The sequence below is a fragment of the Podarcis cretensis genome, assembly GCF_951804945.1.
Source record: "Podarcis cretensis genome assembly, chromosome: 18".
Lineage (NCBI taxonomy): Eukaryota > Metazoa > Chordata > Lepidosauria > Squamata > Lacertidae > Podarcis > Podarcis cretensis.
The window spans coordinates 4,890,922-4,905,054 of record NC_137188.1 but is presented as its reverse complement, the minus strand read 5'-3'; the positions used below and the strand labels follow the sequence as shown (position 1 = coordinate 4,905,054).

General features: G+C 42.2%; 1 protein-coding gene across 3 annotated transcripts in view; it reads right to left on the bottom strand.

The window, feature by feature from the left end:
- KDM4B (lysine demethylase 4B) overlaps positions 1-14,133 on the bottom strand; it is a 199,615-nt gene that overhangs the window by 162,360 nt on the left and 23,122 nt on the right. For 2 of the 3 annotated variants that reach the window (XM_079960479.1, XM_079960477.1), the window contains exons 2-5: positions 7,699-7,861; positions 3,359-3,534; positions 2,058-2,172; positions 1,275-1,468 (exon numbers count right to left, since the gene is read on the bottom strand). In XM_079960479.1, coding sequence (XP_079816605.1) covers positions 1,275-1,468; positions 2,058-2,172; positions 3,359-3,534; positions 7,699-7,842 — 629 coding nt within the window. In that variant the 5' untranslated portion in view covers positions 7,843-7,861. Of the gene's footprint in view, positions 1-1,274; positions 1,469-2,057; positions 2,173-3,358; positions 3,535-5,532; positions 5,686-7,698; positions 7,862-14,133 lie in introns of those variants that run through there. The other variant, XM_079960478.1, reaches the window with a different exon arrangement.

The window sequence follows — 14,133 nt, the reverse complement described above, 5'->3', positions numbered from 1 at the left end:
CCTAGCGGAGGCCAGGAAGCAAATAAAGCAAGATTTTTTGAGCTTTCAAAAATGAAGAGATGAGCTGTGAGGGTGTACAATAAATCAATCTCTAGGTTAAAGTGTGCTTCAGAAACAAAAAGGTGCCCCTGGAAGAGGTATGTCTTTTGGACTAAATGGGAAAAATCGTGAGGCCATGTTTTGTTTTTTATTTAAAAAAACAACAACTGCACCATGACACCAAAGCCCTAGTTGGATTAGTCCATTCCTATGCGGAAGGCAATGGCAACTGCAAAAATGGTCTCATTAACTGGGGTCTGAGCCGTGCTCCTGGCACCTCTTGCACACCCTCAGGCACTGTCATCCTGGAGACCAGCAGTGCCAATGGGAAATCATACTGCAGAAAATAATCTTGTTACAGTGCTCTGGCAGACAACAGCTTTCCAGTGACATTTCAGATCCACTTTGTCAGTATTTATAAGTTGCATCACTAATCTCAGGAAAGTACACTTTTCGGACATCCATCAAGTTGCCATGCATTAAATACAATTAAAAAAACCCTGCACCCAGGAACCAGAAGGCTGCCTCTTCCCTGACAGCTCTTTTCCACATCAACAGGAGCATATATGGACAAACCATTTACTAATAAAGCTACAGCAGTAGCAAAACTCCCAGCTCATATGCTGCTACATAGGAAAGGCCTGCCCATTTCTCAACTTAACAGGATCTGACCGTTGCAGATTTTTTCCCAAAAGGTACAGTGTGCCAATGGTATGACAAGATATGACATACTCACGCTTTGCATCACTGCAGGAGCTTGCCAAACAGGAGATTACCAGAAACTGCCTGATTTTCATATTCCTATATTTGCCTGATATTATTTTTTCCTGGGTGCTGAAGCAGAATTGTAGGTTTTTGGAGTCACATCACAAGGAGGCTTTCTCAACTGCTGTATGTGATTGGATTCTGTCCCTTGCTCTGCAGACACTTTCAGGTGACACGCCCATTCTCTGGATGATCTCTGTGCAAAGGGTGAGGTTTCACCAGGACACTGGACTACATAGCCCTGCCATGTACCAGGAGACTGAACCACTCAGCTACGGCCCTTCCAGCTTTGGTAGGTAATGTTTACTTGGTTCAAAGCTTGTGGTTCCTTGGTACAGAGCATCCAGGGGTAGGATTTGAGCGCAAAGAAGCTTCACTGGAATGCCAACCCTGCTAGTGGTCCTGCTTTGGACCCAGATGGCTTTGTGGTCTCTTTTATAATGCGAAATACCCACCCACAACATACTCACCAGGATTTGGGCTCTCCAAAATGCAGGTAGTTGATGCTGTAAAGATCCATGTCCTCTGTATGCCAAGCAAATGTGGTTTTCCACATCCCAAAGTAGAGGTAGGGGGTGTTCACGCCTTCGATGATAATTCCACACTGATGTTCCACCATATCTAGTAGAGTGTTCAGATTCCCAATATTCCACTGTTCCACATCCTATAGGAGGAGAAAGAAGCCACTCTCAGGAGGGAAAACAAGAGCTCCTTTTGCTTCAGGACAGAGAGGCTGCTGGCTGCCACATCCACATGCAATGTCTTAAGGAAACACATGTGGCAAGAGCAGGGTGCCTGCAGCCATTACCAACAGCAGGGGTGTGGGACACGCAATGGTCTACTGGGCAGCAGGTCTGAGGGAAAGAACTGGAATACGCACACACACACACACACCATCAAAAACTCCCCTCTGCAACACGAATTACTCTCCACCAATGTTAAGGAGAGATCTGATTCACAGAGGTAGGGGGGGAGGATGACAATGGAAGTTGGAAGAGGGAGACAAATCATGACTGAAACCTGCTCTAAGTATAATGCACATATGACTATATCCACCGAGTTCTGCTTAAGGGTCACCTTAAGCCAGTCACAGCTCCTAACTAAGGAATCACAAGAAATGCAGTACTTTTGAAATAAGCCAGAAATCCCTGCACAAAAGGTTCTCAGCACTTCCATTTAATTAGAATTGATATTAGAAACTGATCTGGGTCTGCAGAGTGGACACACACTCATCTCATCTCATTGTCGCTTACTGCATCATAAAGGGAACCGCTGATATCTGCTCCATAAATAGGAGACACAAAAGTCAGATTCTTCCAGTATTTGCGTTCCAAGTCATCAAAATCTTGGTGCCGGGGGGTACAGTACCTGGTAAATGAAAAAGAAGAGGAAGCAAAAGATTAGACATGGCAATCCCACTTAATCTCACATGCTTGTACTTCACACACCTGATCACTTTTATAAGGAATGCGCTTCTATGTAGGGAACAGTGTGCAAACTACACAGCTGCAGCCACACGACACACATATACGTGTGGAGGAGCTTTAAATCGCTGGAGCTGGTACATAGGGATGAAAGTGCGCATGACTTTCCTGCAGAAAAGCAATTTCTATGTAAAGATTTATTCCACCTGACAAGCCACATCAGGGCAACTAGACTACTGGGGAGCCTCTTCCCCCCATACGCCCCCCAATGTGGCTTAGCTAGTTACCTTAAAAGCACCAGAATTGTGGTAGCTGATGATTGCAGCCAACAAAACACACAAACACACACAGAGAGAAAATTTAGGTTACCCCTCTTTGTGTGTACTCCAGAATGCACCTGTGGGAATCACTTCATTTGATGCACCTCCCCTTTCTCCGATTCCTCCTAAAGCTGCCCTCATTCTTCAAACCCCATTAGACTTCCTTCCTTTCCTACTTATTTTCTCTGGCTTTCAAACTGCTTTCTCTTCCTTTCTATGTAATTTCAGAGCAACTGAGACAATATTTTATATTATTTTCAAAAAAGCATTTCCCCTTTTTTGTATAGCTTGGGTAGCATATGTTTTCCCCCAGATAGCTAAGAACAAATTGTTGAGATTCTGCTGTATCTGCACGCATTTGTAGAGAGAAATTACTTCAGCTTGCTTTCCAGAACAGCAGGAGGGCAATCCCATCAAACCCCAGTGGGGCTTCCTTTGAGTAGACCTCAGTAGGACTGAGAAGTCTAATCTAAAGTAGCCATAGTAGAAATTGAAGGAGGGAAAGTCTTTATTCCAGATTAGTTAAACCAGAGTACTTTTGTCTCTGGCTCTGACCATAGGAGGCAGGCAGCTTCTTAGAGATTATCCCTGAGAGTGTGGCCCTTGACAGAAAAAGACTGTCCATCTCTGCCGTAAAAATGTGTAGGCTCAAACCCTATAAAAAGGACAGGAAGGTGCATCAGAGAGGAAACTAAACATGGCCAACACCCAGGCTGCCTCTATCAATACTAAATAAGAAAGTGCTTCTCTCACTGTTAAATCATTGTCCATTTTAAAACAAACACCATAATGGTCCTAACATGTACATACTTCTCACTATTGGCCAAGTGACGATAATCTCCAACCAGCATTGGTTTCTTCTGAATATTATACTGGGTGAAGAGTCCCGACTGCCCAGTCACCACCTGTTGGATGGGAGCGGGGATGACCATGCTATCAATGTCGTCATAGCTCCTGCGCGGCTGCCACTCCTTGGGAGGTATCACCTTGAAAGCAGGTGGGAAAGCACATGTCAAGATCTCACTACTAAAAGGCACAAGGATTACAGTAACATAATTATTTTTGTCATTGAAACAGCAGCCAGGATTATCTTGGCTTCATTACTTGTTTAGTTCGGAGGAAGCTCCTTTACTATTATTATAATACTATACTAATATCATCATCAGTTGTAGAACTAGTATACTTGGCATCCTGGTCAAGTCACTGGTCAAATATCAACTGAGAATGAATTGATCACATATTGGTCAAATATTCAATGACACTAAGAATGCCACTGTATACAGAGTCAGCTATTTATTTCATTATGGTGCCACTACTAGAAAGGGCAGGAGTAAAGGTTATTTGAATCCATTCCTACATCAGTCAGCTGCAAACCTAGCAGATGAGCAAAGTTTCTGCTGCCTATGAGTTATAACTGCAGTAGGAACAGAAGCAGTCGTCGACAGCAAAGGTCACTGCCTGCAATTCCTTGTGACTCCAACTTATTTGCTACAGGAACCAGGTGGTGCCAGTTCTATAACTGTAGGCTGATTGTGGTCTTCTAAGATAAAAGCCAAGACAAGTAGTTGCTCTGCAATAAATGGTTCACATTTAAGACAAATCGAACCTAAAATTGGTTATAATAGCGAGAGAGCGAGGGAGGGAGTGTTACTGCAAAACAATGAAATTAATGAATTCGATTTTTCTTAATTTCACTTAATTCATTTTTACTTTATTGTTCTTACGTATCAAATTTGTTGATAAGGCTTTCAAAACATCTGACCACTCTTTGACAGTATATTTGGTCAGTTGACCAAAATTTTTTTGGCAAATGCCCAACCCTAGATGTAGGGTCCTTCTGAGCAGAAACTGCTAGCATGAATATCCCTATCAAAGGCAGTATTCTCAACGCTCCCTCACTCAATGCAAGAGAACATGGAAGAGTCACATTTTGGCTGGAGATAAAGGAGGCATCAAAGTACCTCGAGGGGCATTCTTGGAATTAAAAAAGTGATTCCCCACTGGCAACTTATTAAGCCTGAGCATCTTATGTAACAGCAATTAAACTGCCTTGCTTATATTGGCTTCTCCACCCAATCTTAATTCACATATCCCTTCATTCCTTGTCCTTTGTCACACCAACTCCAACCAATATTGAGAGGATTGTTTTTTTGTCTTATGTTGGAACCTTGAAAAGGGCAAGAAGCTTTCTGATTGTACAACACAGCCTATTTGTAGGATACTGATAAGCTGCTGCTACATACAGTGCGACTCAACTAAGAAAACAAACCATCTGTTTCACTGTGATCAAGGAGCCCATGCTGAGTCTAGTGGAGACCAGCTAACTGGAATATATCCAGAGAAGTCCTGGGAAACTGAACAATGCAGAAAACAACAACAGCAAAGCAAAATTAAACGGCACCTGGCCAGGCTGAATTAGGAAATTTCTGCCTACAAACCTCTGGATTAAAAAGGCTGAAGTTTACTTCCTTTCTTAGGCAGGCAAGGGCCTACAGCCCAGGTGGGGCTCACTAGCTCAGGGAGAAGGCGTGTCATTCCTCAGCTGGAATATGCTCAGAACAAGCATGCTATGTGCTTCATGTTTTGCACATAGAGAAAAAAAGTGTCCCAGGTTCCAAAGATTTGGAGGGGGAAATGGAATTCACTGTGGGCACCCTTGCTATTCTTAATTCACACCCAAAATAGTAACACTCCCCCTGCCCCAATTCTCCAGAAGAAAACCCTTTTGCTATCTGCCTAAAAAGGTAGTTAAGACACAATAATTAAGCACCCAGCAAAGCAAAAAGCCTCAGACAATAGAAGAGGAAAACCTCATTGTACCTGCCATCTACAACTGGCTGATAGCTAGTTAGAATAATCTACCTCCAAGGAAGCAAACCTAGTGAAATTCATTAGTACACTTGAATGGACAAGGACACATGACCTGGAAAGCTTTCAACAATACTCCTTTCCCCTGTGAATCTGTAATAAAATTAGTAATTGACCTGCTTCAATGAGGACCTTGTGTTTCCTGACTCAACTCACTCCTTGCTGAAGCTGTTTTGTTCTGCTGAATGTCCCCTGCGTGTGTTTTTGTGCCAGGTTGTGGCAAATAAGGCTCAACTATGCGGAGACAACTTTCCTGATGCTCCAACACACTTGAATGCCCATGTTGAAAATATTAAAGAGAAAGCAATTATATAAATAGAAACTAAGCCATTTCCAGCTAGATTTTCCACTTCCCCACTCCCACACCTTCCTCAGGGCCACCACTTTTTAACGTTAGTCAGGGGCGATACTAGGCTTTATTTCACCTGGGTCAAAGACCTTGTTTAGCACCCCTCTGTGCACATTTGTGTACACACACAGAGGCTGGGAGCCTAAATGGCGCCCCTCTGGAGGCTTCACTCAGGGCAAACAAAAAAAAACAAAAAAAACCTGGCTAGCCCTCCCATGGCTACAGCTTTGTGTTAGTATTACTAACTGGATTTTTAAAATATATAATTGAATGTTACCCACAAGCCACTTTGAAGGATTTGTATCCTAAAAGCTAGAATACAAATTATTATGATTAATAAAATAAATATTGTGCACTTTAAGTGTGATGAATAGATTTTTTTTTAAGGGGATAGCCTGGAAATTGTGAAGCAGCCCCCGCTGCCGTTCCAACCATCCACCTCATAATAATAATAATAATAATAATAATAATAATAATAATAATTTATACCCTGCCCATCTGGCTGGGCTTTCCCAGCCACTCTGGGCAGCTTCCAAAAAAGTATTAAAATACTGTAATACATCAAACATTAAAAGCTTCCCTCACACAGGCCATGGTGGGTACAGGGGGCTGGAAGCATTGGTACAGTGGTGTCCTGCAAGACGAACGCCTCGCAAGACGGAAAACCCGCTAGACGAAAGGGTTTTCCGTTTTGGAGGTGCTTCGCAAAACGAATTTCCCTATGGGCTTGCTTCGCAAGACGAAATGTCTTGCGAGTTTTTCCGACTCCCCCCCCCCTTTCCCTAAGCCGCTAAGCCGCTTATCTGCTAAACTGATAAGCCGCTAAAAGCCGCTAATAGCGCTAATCCGCTAATCCGTCAATGGGCTTGCTTTGCAAGACGAAAAAACCACTAGACGAAGAGAATCGCGGAACGGATTCTTTTCGTCTTGCGAGGCACCACTGTATTTTATTTAAAGGTGTTGAGGATGCCAACAGAGTACATTCAACAGATGGCATTCCCTTTGGGCTCATTTGCCCAAATCCCAAAGCTACCCCCAAAAGCCAGTATCAAACTTTAAGCTGGCACTGGTATTTGTGGACAGCACAATAAAAAACACTTTTCTTATGCTAGCCAGCATTATTACGTATCAAAAACACGATTTCAAGGTGCAGGATATATGTATCCTGACGGTTTTGACAACTGATCTGCCCCAAACCATTATCTAAATATAGGTGTGTTCTGTGGTGCATCATTGTGTGAGAGAAATCCCATGTAAAAAATCATACAGATCTGTGCCCCACATCTGTTTGTGTATCATGTTGGTGCTACACTAATGAAGAGATTCAAACAGGGTCCCTGCAGACACTGTGGTTAAGTGGGAGTTTGAACTGCCCTGGTCAGCTGTTAATTTGGAGAAAGATAGGGGTGTGTTTTGATTTCATGCGGTTCTTGGCTTCTTCTATTGTGGTTTCCTGCTCTTTACACACCAAACTTCTACTTGGTGAGTGTCATTTACACATCTTTCTCTTGGGAAGGTTGGGCAGGAGGTCCTGAATCAAGAGCTGAGTGGGATTTTGCTATTTTTTCCGGGAGGTTCCTGAAACGTCTTTCGCTATTTAAACCCACATTTCAAACGAAGTAGTGGAAATGTAAAAAGAAATAATTTCTAGAAAATCTTTCACATTTGCACTATTTTGTGGTTCTGCTACCCCCACCCTCGTTTAGATGTGGCAGCCATTTTGTGAATCCTCATGTCTCAATGGCAACCATTTTGTGACTTGTACGCACAACCCTCTCCAAATTAAAAAACTGAAGGACCAAAAGGTTGACAATCCCTGATCTTTACTTTAATCCCAATTAAAATCAAGCTCCTACCAATTAAACCCTTTACTGTCACAGACCATAGGAAGATCAGCTGGGACCACTTCCTGGACCACTGCGACCAAACTCACCTTAGCAAGTCCAGCTCTGTGAGCTCCCTGGGATTCGATATAAGCAATATATTTTCCAAAGTCCTGGAATTCTTCTAGTGTTGGACGGAACGTCATGATTTTACAGCTGGGATTCTGTGGACTTGGGTTTTCAGACCCCATCATGCTGGTGAGTTTTTAGCCCCTATACAGCAAAGAAAGTGAGAGAGGATAAAAATATAAGTTAAATGAAGACCACCACACCCCCTTTGATTCATTTCTTTTTGCGTTCTTTTTTAGTTTTATGCATCCAATGGGAAATGTTTATTTATTTTCAGCAGTCCAAGAAGTCAACATGGAACAAGGACAATCTTATTAGAGATATTCTTTAAAATGTCATTGCAGAATACCTACTGTCAGTTGTAGGAATATTATATATGTAGTGCTGGAAGCTGATCCGAGTGGCTGGGGCAACCCAGTCAGAGGGGGTAGGGTACAAAATATAAATTAGTATTATTACTATTAAAATTAAGAAATCATATTTGCACAACTTACGCAGCTATCAGAGGTGGGCAATGTGGCAGATCTACTGACACATTCCAGGGAGGAGAAGTGAACTCTTAATTTGACAACTTATTTTATTCTAGCTTCTAGTTATAGTATAAAATTAAAATTAAATAAGAGATGAAGTTGTTATTGTTCAGCAATACTCAAGAGCAAACCTACTGAAATTTATGAATTTAGGCTACTCAAGTCCATTTATTCCAGTGGCTCTATGCGGAGTATGGCTAACATGGGATATCACCCATTGCAATTACAGTAACTCTAACCATTATTGTGACTATTTTGTTTTTTAAAAAAAATCCCGTACCCTCAGAAAAATGATTCCCAGGGTGGCTAAAAAGTAATTTTAAACAATCACTAGTTATATTTATACAAACCATACTTCCTCTTATTCTCTACAAGGGAATGCAAAGCACAGGGAAAAGTTTTGGTGTGCCATCACTTCTTTCTGCATTAGAACATTTTACAGTACATTTTAAACTTCTCAGGTTAGGTCGCCTGCAAAACATATTCCTACCCCTGACAAAAGACCCATTGCACCCAGAGCTACCTTCCCAGATTACTGTCATTTTTCATACTTTAAACCCAAAGCGAACAATCTTAGATTTAACCATGCTGCTGGTCTCACTATTAGTGCCCTTTCAAGCTACAAGGGACTCGGCTACATTAGTAAAGTAAAAACATTTTATAAGTGTTATTACACTGTGACGCCAGATGGCGCTGTGGAGTTCTGTCTTTCGCCAACGTGGTTTCCCCCTTTGAGGTTTACAACGTGTTTTTCTGAAACACTTTTTTGCTGTGTCTAGGTTCAGTCAAGGACAGAGGAAACAGAAACAGTACAATTTGCAGTTATCCAAGGAAAAGCGCTGCCTTTTGTCCAAGATATACTGTGGCTCAAGGGAGAAAAGACTGAGGAACTCTGACCAAAAGAGATACTTTTGAACAGCTCTGTCCCAGTTATTCACATACCCTCTAACATTTCTCCAACAAAAATAGGGACGTCCCATTCTATAATGGTAATTTTACTATTTATACTCCACACATCTTACTGGTTTGCCCCAGCCACTCTTGGCAGCTTCCAACATGTATAAAAATATTTTTAAAAAACATTAAACAATTAAAAAAACCCCTTCCCTATACAGGATTGCCTTCCGACTGCTCAGGAGTTGAATAACTCCATACCTTCCAACATTTCTCCAATGAAAATAGGGACATCCTAAGTAAAAGCGGGACATTCCGGGATCAAATCAGAAACTGGGATGGCTTCTCTAAATCAGGGATGTCCCTGGAAAAGAGGGACACTTGGAGGGTCTGGATTCATAGCATGGTCCAGGCTCTGCTCACCCATGAAGCAAGGTAAGGAAACTGCTCCTCAAGAAGAGCCTCTCGGTGAATAGGAGTTGCTGCTGGTGCCCTACTGCTAGGAAGGAAAGGGTGGGGCCTGCCTTCTGGGGTCATCTCAGTATTACAATAATTCAGCTTCGTCTTTGGAACAGGCTGCCTTTGAAAATATGCATTAACAGCTACTACAATGCGCTGCTAAGAAAGAGGGAAGAACATTGGTAGTTTTCTTTAACTTGTGGAATATACTAATTGCAGAGCATCACAGAGTCTGATTGGTATCAATTTTGCTCTGTACACCAGAGGCAGCAGAATAGCACTCAGAATTTTAAAAACCATCCAGCAACCTGAAAATAATTGTTTCATTTGCTTTAGATTTCCAAGTCAGTGCCTCATTTACTTTGGCGTGTTAGCCAAGATTTTTGTTAAGAGTAACTTTACACGAGGAAACACCTTATAAAAGTAGATGCCATAATTAATTTCAGCAAAATCAATTCTCTTGGCAAACATATAAGCTACAGGATTATATTTTAAAACGATAATATGCTATTCACTTGAAGTATCAGCAGAGGGCAGCAGAGGGTTACGGGATGATTGCATTCCCCACAACCTAGTCTAGCCCCAAGCAATGCCTCAATCCGTTTGCATAAAAACAAAAGGCAGCAGGATGCAAACTATTTAAGTACAGTGGTACCTCTGGTTGCGAACAGGATCTGTTCCGGGGCCCCGTTCACAACCTGAGCAGAACGCAACCCACATATGCGCATGCGCGGGTCACGATTCGCCACTTCTGCACATGCGCGTGACATCATTTTGAGCGTCTGCGCATGCGCGAGTAGCAAAACCCGGAAGTAACCTGTTCTGTTACTTCCAGGTTGCAGCGGTACGTATCCTGAAAGAACGTAACCTGAACCTAACGTAACAAGAGGTATGACTGTACTTAATATGGAAGGCTCCCTGCCTCTGTAGTCCAAGAAAACTAAGCATTGTAAACCATAATTTCCCTGTACATCTTGTAACGAGGCTAGGCAGGTAGTCCTTCTAAAGGAGAGGAAATGCTTACTTTTGATCTGTCTCCACAAGAGTGAAAAAAATGGTAAAGTCATGCAAGTCAAACAAAATTTTCCCCTGAAAAAGCACCTCTTAAAAGACACTGGAAACATGCAGCAGGAAAACCTACTAGATCCAGAAGCACCCCTGGATCCAAATGCAATTCTATCCAGGATAGGCAATTGATGAATTTATCAAATATAGGAACTATTGGCCTCTATCTTGCCAGGATTCCTCTATCTTGCCAGGATTCAAGTGCAGCTCATTTTTCTTCATCCATCTCACTACTGCCTCCAGGCACTGGTTTGGGGCCTGTATGGCCATTCCAATCCTGGTTCAGATGTTATGGAGAAATAGAGCTCAGTATCATTAGCATACTGATGGCACCTTCAACAACTGAGTCAAACTACTTTGACACAAAGCACTTGCTTCAGGTGCTCTATTCTGGTGAATCAATAGGAATCCCCTACTAAGTGTAGAAACAGAACTGGCATTGACCTAGTTGCCCCCTTGCCTGTTTTCATATGCTATGCCTGGGGTGCTGCCTATAGTAACAAGTGGCTATCCTCCCCGGGTGTCTGACATGACGAGGATCCTGAATGACTGGAATGGCAGTCCTGACCATAAGCAGAGTTGTGTAAGCTATGCAGTCGCATTCAGAACATAGAATTCAGCATCCTGAGAATCCCAACTTTCAATTTTTTATATTATAAAAGAATGCTGCAGAAAAGAAAAATCTGTAAATGTATAAATGGTGCAACAGTAATAAAAAATAAGTATTTCTTTAAAGAATGTCCCTGACCCTTGTGACTGCAAAAGGCACTCATTATAAAAGTCCTTTATTTATATATTACATTTATTTGGCACCTATTAAAGCACTATGGCTTGAAAGTACAGTTTTGCAATTTTGCAATTCCTGACAAAATCTGAGCAGCAGGAGATGTAGCAGGAATTCCAAAGGTCAGAGGACTCAACTTCAGAGACCTGCATGCATCTTTGCTCCTCTTCATGTCTATCCAAAGAAGAATTATGAAAAATAATAATGTATGTGCAAAAAATACCACTGGCTGCTGGATTAGGTGCATCTTGCTAATAATAATAATTTTATTATTTAAACCCCACCCATCTGGTTGGGTTTCCCCAGCCACTCTAGGCAGCTCATAGCATATATCAAAACATACCAAAACGTCAAGTATTAAACACTTCCTGATACAGGGAAGCACTGATATGATCCAGCAAGACCATACTTAAGCAAGAGTGCAAACATGGGGTCACTTAAGAGAGCCTGAGGATGCACTCTTGCTCCCTAGACTGAACACATATATTATTGGATCGTTAATGGGTTTCAAGTTGTTGTTTTTTTAAAGACTATGAAAGACTGACCTTAGACCACTCCTGATCTAGAGTGTCTTTGACCATAATCTGACCTAGGCATCCAGAAGAAAGCCCAGGATCTTATCAAATCTGCATCGAGGAGCTGTTTAGCCCGCCTTGTAAAATTCGAGATTTCTGCATTCTAACAAGCAAACAAAAAAACCTTCTCAAGTACTGTATCTAATTCCATATCTAAGTAAAATTTCATGGCAATGAAACAAAATAAGGAAAAATCTAGGTCACCAAATGAGTCTCAGTTGCCACTGCTGCCCAGATTAGAAAAATGTGGGTGGGAAGCATCTTATACCAATCAGGATCCACAACAATCAAAGAGGGGAAGACATGTACTTCTCAGACTGAAGACTCCCCAGATGATGCTAGCTGAAAGGTACATCCAGCTAATTAACACAAATAAGCTTATTGCAACAGCTAACTATAGAACCCACAGTGGAAGGAGAGGAGGAAACTCAGCACTCACAATCTCTAATTGTCTAAAAGCACAGCAAACCAACACTGCTTCTGGCAAATGAAGGAGACCACATGTCACTGCATGAACAGAAAGGGGATGAAGCAAATTTCCTATGAGGAAAGGTTACAGAACCTGAGATTGTTAGTTTAGAGAAAAGGTAAGAGGTGACATCACAGAAATTTATAAAATTATACATGGCATTGGAATGTATTGGAAAGCGGATAGAGAAAAGTTTTGCTCCCTCCCTCATAACACTAGAACTCGGGGAAAGCCAATGAAGTTTAATGTCATGTCAGATAGCAAAAGTACTTATTCACAAAGCGTAGAGCTAAATTATGGGACTCTCCCCAGGAGGAAATGAGCACCAAAATGCATCGTTATAAAAGATGACTGGACAGATTCATGGAGGATAAGGCTATCAACAGCTAATCACTACAATGGCTATGTTCTACCTCCACTGTCAGAGGCAGTACAGTGGTACCTCGGGTTACATACACTTCAGGTTACATACACTTCAGGTTACAGACTCCGCTAACCCAGAAATAGTACCTCGGGTTAAGAACTTTGCTTCAGGATGAGAACAGAAATTGTGCTCCGGCGGCGCAGCAGCAGCAGGAAGCCCCATGTGCAGAAGCACCAAATCGCACTTTGCGCATGCACAGAAGCAGTGAATCGCAACCCACACGTGCGCAGACGCGGCACTGCGGGTTGCAGAAGTGCGGGTTGTGGATGTGCTTCCCGCACGGATCATGTTCGCAACCCGAGTGTCCACTGTATGTTGCATTCATGAAGTATGTGATGTGTATGCCACCACACCGTAAATACAGTGGTACCTCGGGTTACATACGCTTCAGGTTACAGACTCTGCTAACCCATAAATAGTGCTTCAGGTTAAGAACTTTGCTTCAGGATGAGAACAGAAATTGTGCGGTGGCAGCATGGTAGCAGCAGGAGGCCCCATTAGCTAAAGTGGTGCTTCAGGTTAAGAACAGTTTCAGGTTAAGAACAGACCTCCGGAACAAATTAAGTACTTAACCCGAGGTACCACTGTATATTTCTGAACACCAGCGGCTTGTTAGCCACGGTGACAACAGGATGCTAGACTAGAGAGACTACTAGCTTGATTCAGCAGGTCCTTTAACTAAGGTTATCACAGATGCCACCCCCACACCATGCCATACAACATTTGTTGTAATGTTCATGCAATGAAGTACTAAAAAGAATTCTTTCAAAGCAACAGCAAGCTATCCCTCTGCTTTGGAACACTTAAAAAATAACAATAAAAGCCCAACTAGCTTTTCAGATACCTTTTAATTGAATAACTTTTTAAAAGAAATGCCTGAAGTAACAGATAACATAGTTTGAAGTCTTATTTGGTTACACTTTACTCCAAAAAGACCCATTTATCCTAAATAGAACTCAATTAAGGCAGATGGTTTCCCCAATGTGGACACCATTAACACCTCCTCCAGCAATGGTATTGGGCTCTTTTATTTAGCAGGTGACAAGGTCAGCTCCAGCTCCCCTAGAATGCAGAGTCCTGGCAACAGCAAATCTTGCAGCTGCAGCAGCCAAGGTTAACAGCAAAGAGGGCAATGCAGAGGCGGTGTCAATGAAGAGGAGGTGTCTGTCCTGATCCACGCTAGCAACCATACTGGAGCTGATGGTAGTACGGTATC